The 6686-nt window shown below is 45.3% G+C and overlaps 1 protein-coding gene across 2 annotated transcripts; it reads left to right on the top strand.

Moving 5' to 3' along the window:
• Nucleotides 1–492: 492 nt before the first annotated feature.
• LOC123993750 (7SK snRNA methylphosphate capping enzyme-like) lies at nucleotides 493–5165 on the top strand. Of its 2 annotated transcripts, XR_006831503.1 has the most exons (6): nucleotides 493–787; nucleotides 1258–3188; nucleotides 3360–3578; nucleotides 3816–3939; nucleotides 4059–4164; nucleotides 4245–5165. XR_006831503.1 is itself a non-coding variant. In XM_046296205.1 (5 exons), the coding sequence occupies exons 2-5, from the start codon at nucleotides 1299–1301 to the stop codon at nucleotides 4097–4099; spliced, it is 2274 nt and encodes a 757-aa protein (XP_046152161.1). In that variant the 5' UTR covers nucleotides 493–787; nucleotides 1258–1298; the 3' UTR covers nucleotides 4100–5165. The 2 variants fall into 2 exon arrangements, 1 of the variants encoding a protein (XP_046152161.1); XM_046296205.1 differs by having other exon boundaries at nucleotides 4059–5165.
• The last annotated feature ends 1521 nt before the right edge of the window (nucleotides 5166–6686 follow it).

Genomic DNA, 6686 nt, shown 5'->3' with positions numbered 1-6686 from the left:
AATTATTTGAATATATTTTAAAACCTAACCTAACATAAACCCTAATCACACTGCGAACATTATGCCTAACCCTAACCTTAAATTTAGATCAAAAAGCAAATGTTTGTTTTCATGAATTTTTACGACCTAACCCATTTTGACTTGGTGGCTGTGGTAACTAGTGGAAATCATGAGGGGTTGGGAGCGTTTGTAAATCTGTTGTTTAGTCTTGCATCTACAACATTCCGTTGATGAAAAAAATGTGAACTAAATGGCGCTTATTGACCGTATACAGGTTTACAATACATTTTTAATAGGGAATTTCTCCAAATGGCGGGGAATAACACATTTAATTTCAGACAGGCAAATCATGGGACACCTATTTATGTGTAAAACTAGGTCGACGTGAATTGGCCAACCCCTGCACGTCTGTAATTGGTCAATTTTAGGAAGTCTGCCTAAAAATTGTAAACTTATTGGTTCTGAGGCATGTCTACGAGTGTAGCCCCTTAGCAAACGCTAAAACAACCCTTTGAACCTTTCAACCTGCGTGAGATTGAGCTGTTGAGCTAGAAGTTAAACGGAGTTTGTTGTGTACAGCGAGCTTACAATCATAGTGAAATTCACCCAGGACTGGTTGTTTTATGAATTCTGGAGAGGCTTTTCTCCCAAACATAATGTATTGATTTCAACAGTGAAAAATAATATTAGCGAACAACCAAGCTATCAACGAAGCAGATGCTGCGGGGAACGCCAGTAACTCGGGAGGGAGTGTGACAGTTCAGCTTCACGGGAAGGCGGGGGAACGGTGAGCTGAGACTTGTTGTTGATAAACATACAGTTGCCTCATCCTGTAGCTAGACGACAAGTTTGCAGTTTACTTCGTCGCATTTATTCATGAACACAAAGAGGAGGATTCGTGGAAAATATCGCCATTCATTATAACAGGATTTAGAAAGCGTGTTCACGCGCAGAAGTAGGCATTGAGGAGATGGTTTACATTTCTTCATTGTAGACGTACACTCAACGTTTGCCTCCAATAACCTCTACTAGCCTATATCCAGTGACATGTATGCATTTTTGGGACTTCTTATAGAATATCATGCAGGCACAAATCAGGAGTGCAAGTTTTACAAGTTGTCATATTTTGAATGAGTGCTTGAAATAGCCAGGAAAGCAGAAACTGAGAACAATTGTCCAATTGAATGAATTGATATATATTATGATTTATAAATTTAAGAGATCATTGTAATAATCTATTTTGTTGTGTGTTTTCAGTATGGTGGTCCCATGTCAGCACCAAAAATATTGAGTGGAAGATGATAAAGATGTCTGTTGAAAAAGAGACTGTTCCAACCAGAAGTACGAAAGTGGACCCAGCACCACCTCTGCCACCCCAAAAACTCTCAGAATGCGTTGGAAGCTGCAACAATACCACCAAAGTCCTAGAGATCACCCTGGAGAACCCAGATAGCACTGATGGTGCTTCTACCTGCCCCATGCCAGACAGTGGGGCCCAAACCAAGCACAGCAGGTCGGCTGACCCCAACGACCAGACAGAGAGTGTTGGAAAGGAGACCATGGTGACTGAGCAGCACCTTAACCCAAAAAATGGCTTGCAGCAGCCCAAACAGCAACAGCAGAAACTCTCAAAGCGTCGCAGCACAATGAATGCAGGGTTCAAGCATCCAGCAGGTAAGAGACGACGACGGGCCAACTCTGAGAGTGACTCGGTTCTGCCCACCAACTTCCTGCTGGGAGGAAACATATTTGACCCGCTGAACCTCAACAGTCTGTTGGATGAGGACGTGAACAGGGCCCTGAATGCTGAGACACCCAGGTCCTCCCCGCTGCCTGCCAAGAACCGCGACCCTGTAGAGATCCTCATTCCCAGGGATATCACTGACCCTCTCAACCTTAACTGCGGGATGGGAGGTAGGGGCCTCCTTGTGTCGCCCTTTAAGAGTGGCGGCAGGAGGAGACACCGCCACAGACACCATGGAGGAGGTGGTGGGGGGTCCTCAGTCTCCGGGGTGGACCTGTCAGATTCAGAGAGAAGTGGTGAAGTGACCACCACTGCTTCTCTATCTAACCTGGCATCTGCTAGTGCTGCGTCTGCCTCAGTTTTCGAAGCAGCCAGTGTCCCAGCCATCTTGGACCCCCAGGGTGGTGATGGTAACGACATCAACCCCTCCAACTGCAGGGATGAGGCCACGCTCACTGTATCAGCCCCCCAGGCCCAGCCTCGAGCCCCAGAAGACTCCTCGGCAGCCACATCCGGAGGCCCGAACCAGCTCACTAGCCGGCCACGCAAACGCAGACGCAACTCTAGTAAAACAGACCCTCCTATGGCACAATCTACTCCTATGTCCAGGTCAGGGACGGAGGAGAAGGGCCGTGGAGCTGGGCCCGGGAGAAACGCACAGTCCTCCTTCCAAACCCCAGTGGTAGGTCCCAGGGGGTCCTCCCAGCAACAGCAGCCCCATAACCAGCACAAACGACAGCAGCACCAAGGCAACAAAAAGAAGTTCCAGTATGGGAACTACAACAAGTACTATGGTTACCGCAACCCAGGCTGTTCTGAGGACCCGCGGTTCCGTTGTCTGCGTCCAGAGTGGTTCCAGGGTAAAGCAGTGCTGGACCTGGGCTGCAACACGGGTCACCTGACACTGTGTATTGCTAAGAAGTTGCGGCCCTCACACATATTGGGGTTGGACATTGACGGGGGTCTGGTGCACGCAGCCCGCCAGAACATCAGACACTACCTGTCAGAGCTGCAGGCCCAGGAGGCCCGGCGAACTGCAGGGGAGGAGGAGAAGACCAATGGGCCGGAAGAGGAATGGAAGGAAGAGAAGGCAAACAGGCAGGAGGAGAGGAAGGAAGGCGCGTCACACTCAGGCGAACAAACACACAAACAAAATGAAAGAGAGCACAGCAGGGCTGAGAATGGAAATGTCGAAAAGCAGGTGAGAAGTGACTGTGTCTCAGTGGAGGCAGCGGATGGTGTGTCGTTGTCGCGTTGCACAGAGAGAAGAGATCAGGAGAGTGGGGCTCAGGAGAAGGAACCTGGAGCGCCTTCTGTTGAACTGGGGACAAGCTCCTTCCCGGTCTCCTTGCATATCTCCAGGGGGCCCATAGCAGCACCCCCACTCCCCAAAACACCCACCATGCCTCCCGGTGACTTCCCCTCCAATGTCTCTTTTATCAAGGTAAGCGTGCGTGCACTTCAGCCTTTGTTTCTTTCCATTTAGTAATCGTTATTCATTATATTAAGAATGAAATGAACAATACTGTGTTGCCTCTACTTCTGCTTGACCCTTCAGAGAGAAATATCACACCTTGTTCAGAACTCATCCCCTTGCCCTCCCTCTCCTCCTCAGGGGAACTATGTCTTGGAGAGCGATGCTCTGTTGCTGACCCAGCGACCAGAGTATGACGTCATCCTGTGCTTCAGCGTTACCAAGTGGGTCCACCTGAACTGGGGAGACGGTGGCCTGAAGCGCCTCTTCCACAGAGTGTTCAGACACCTGCGTCCTGGAGGCCTGTTCGTCCTGGAGCCACAGCCCTGGATCACCTACGGCAAGAGGAAGAAACTCACGGTGAGAGAGTGGGCAGTGTTGTAAGGAGCACCAATCGTGTGATCTGTTACACTGGCCAAATGCACCACATACAGAATTAGCCATATTGATGATAGCCAAAACAAGAATTCAAAACACTTTACAAGTAACATGTTTCTTTGCAAAATTCCCTATGAGGATGTGCAGCTGTGCTCAGCTTTGGGGCAGTTCAGGACTCAAGATGACATAATAATATCTCCCTATTTCTTACTGTTACAGGAGAGCATCTTTAGGAATTACCACAGCATCCGCCTCAAACCAGAACAGTTCTCCACATATCTGACATCTGAGGTGGGATTCTCCAGCTACGAGTTGATCGGGACTCCTAACAGTTCGTCAAGAGGTAAGTCATTGGTCGATAGGTTACAATATCCATCTGATTTTTTTTCTTTTGTCCTTTTTCCCAGTCTAGTACATTTTGTTTCTAAAACAAATGGATTTTAATGTTTTTTTTCCCAACAGGTTTTCAAAGGCCAATCTACTTGTTTCATAAAGGAACATAATCTGCCTGGAAGTCCATTGAGCAGCATAAACCCAAACCACCATGAGACACCTTAATCTCCAGCCTGTAAGCATATATATCTCAACCCCAAACAGACTCCGTCAGCTTTCTACATGCCTGTACATTGATGCTGTGTTGTTTTGAAGGTAAGGAGTCCAAAACATGACGCTAGATTCTATAAAACGACAATCTGATGGCTTCTCCACTCACCGAACTCCACTCCAGATGATGAGAAGCTTTGGGAAACTCAATCATGACTTTGGACTTTTTGCTCCCAATGCACAGGCTGTGTTCCCTATTTTTTTACTACTGTTTGTACTCTTGTTCAGTCAAGGAATATATTTGTTTCAGTTGGTTCATCAACATATCCAGCATTTTATTCAGAATGGACTGGCGAAACCCAACTTGAATCCTTTACATAAAGGTTATTTCCATGTTCTGTCCAAATGGAACTCATTGTAGGGACATTTCTCTTTTATTTTTTAATAGGGTCAGTCTTTATTTTAACACTGTCCTCGAGTTCCTCTGTGTCCTAACTGACTGACTAGGAAAAGCAGTTTGTTTTCAATGTGACTTTGTGGATGAGTGTGTCCTGTCTTCAGTCTGCTCCTGGTCCGGATTGCATTCTTCCAGAATGTTCCTGCCTCTTTCTATTGGTAGTTGATTCAAGAACAACTGTCAGTCAGGTGGAGTTGGCAATGCTGAGAGGATGATCAATGTTTTTACTTTGGCTATAATAAGAAGGATCTGTGTTTTGTTTGCTTTTACTCCTGTTCTGTCTGTTGCTTTTGGTACTTTTTCTTTCTTTTCAATGGATTCGTGTCGTGTGTGTTCAATATGATTTAGTTGCTGCCAACTAATCATATGTAGTCTATTCATGGCCTCCGATTGGACTTTAATTGTTAATCCATCTCACTTTAACCCAGTCAATTCATAATGTAATGTTGTTTACGCTTTACTCAATTCTTACGCTTAATACTTTGTTTACTATCACCAGCAGATGGGCAAATGCTGGTCTGGTTCTGATTTTGTTGAAATGTTTTAATAAACAAATCAATTGAAATGCAGTCTGTGCTCATTTAGTCATTCCACAGAGGACTTCATCCACAGGCCCTGAACGAAAGTGATTCTCAGTTTGGGCTGACCTGTGACCCACTAGCACCTCCCCTGGTAAGAGGGGAGTGAGGTGACCTCAGAGTTACACACAAGGGAACTTTTTTTGCCATAGACACACACACACAACAGCCAATAGATGTGGGAAGGATGTAGTTCTGTAGTACAGGAGATGAACAGTAATGAATAGGCTATTTACAATTGGCATGAATACAATAGCACAGCAGGAACACTAGTAATGACTGTATAGGCGAGATATGGAAACAATTATCATTAACTACTACCAACAGTAAGTGGCAAACACAAGTTACAACAACTCACTTCTGTATGCACTCCATCCCACAAGGCTGCTCACAGGAGTAAAGAGACACTGGCCTGCACAGTCGAAGAGCTGTCAGGTGTCCTGCCCCCTAACAGCATTTCACTTCGCAACCAATCCGGGCCCACGTCAGTGAGTGTTTGAGAAGCTGGTCTATTGTACCCCTAGACCCCTCGAACTCAACTCTGGATCTCAAAGCCAGTTCCACAGATATTTTTTTTCATTGTTCCTCTCTAATCAGGGACTGATTTAGAGCTGGGACACCAGGTGTGTGCAATGCCTTATCAGGTAGAACAGAACCAGCAGGCTCCGGACCTCGTAGCGTAAGAGATTAATACCCCTGCCCTAGACTCTCAGGTTCCAGTCATGGGGGATGGGGAGTGGAGTGTGCAGCTTGGAAGTGTTGTGAGATGCTGATAAGTCACTGGCCAGGGGATTTGTAACAGACCCTTTTAAGACCATTTGATTGAATACACTGTATATAAAGATTTGATCAATTATACATTTGTACAAGTTTTTTTACTTCTCAAGCCCAAGCCCTGATATGGTCAAAGGAATGTACACTAGAGATTTGAAACAAATCTGTTGATATAACTCACTTCTGTATCTGTTTAATTTGCACTGATATGAGAGAATTAACAATCAATAGATTGTCAATTATACAAAGTCACTGATTTACATGCCATATATGATAAACTGTTTTCTGGAAGTTTGGGCTTATAACTGCCAGGGAGTTTCTCATTTCAATAAGGTTGTCTGAATCATGCTGTAACATTATTTTGGGAGCTTGCTATACTCATAGGAGAACCCGTTTTGGTTCCAGGGAGAACCCTCTATGGAAAGGGTCCTACATGGAACTCAAATGTGTTCTACCTGGAACTTTTAAGGGTTATTCAAAGGGTTCTCCTATGGGCACAGCTGAAGAACCCTTTATGTTCTAGATAGCACACTTTCTACTGAGTATGCATGTTCAAAGGGGGAATTAAATGATTCATTTCCAACTATTTACAGTAAATGTCTTCAGAAACACTGCTACAAAGTTTTTTTGTGTCACAAGGCATTTGCATTGCAAATATGCCATAATAATCTCGAGGTTCTTAGTTGTCTTTCAGTTTAGCTGTCCTTCAGAAAGTACACTGAACAAAAATATAAATGC

This window comes from Oncorhynchus gorbuscha, linkage group LG02 (genome assembly GCF_021184085.1).
Source record: "Oncorhynchus gorbuscha isolate QuinsamMale2020 ecotype Even-year linkage group LG02, OgorEven_v1.0, whole genome shotgun sequence".
In the NCBI taxonomy this organism is placed as follows: Eukaryota; Metazoa; Chordata; class Actinopteri; order Salmoniformes; family Salmonidae; genus Oncorhynchus; species Oncorhynchus gorbuscha.
Note: the sequence above shows the minus strand (reverse complement) of the source record. Positions and strands in the feature narration are given on the sequence as shown.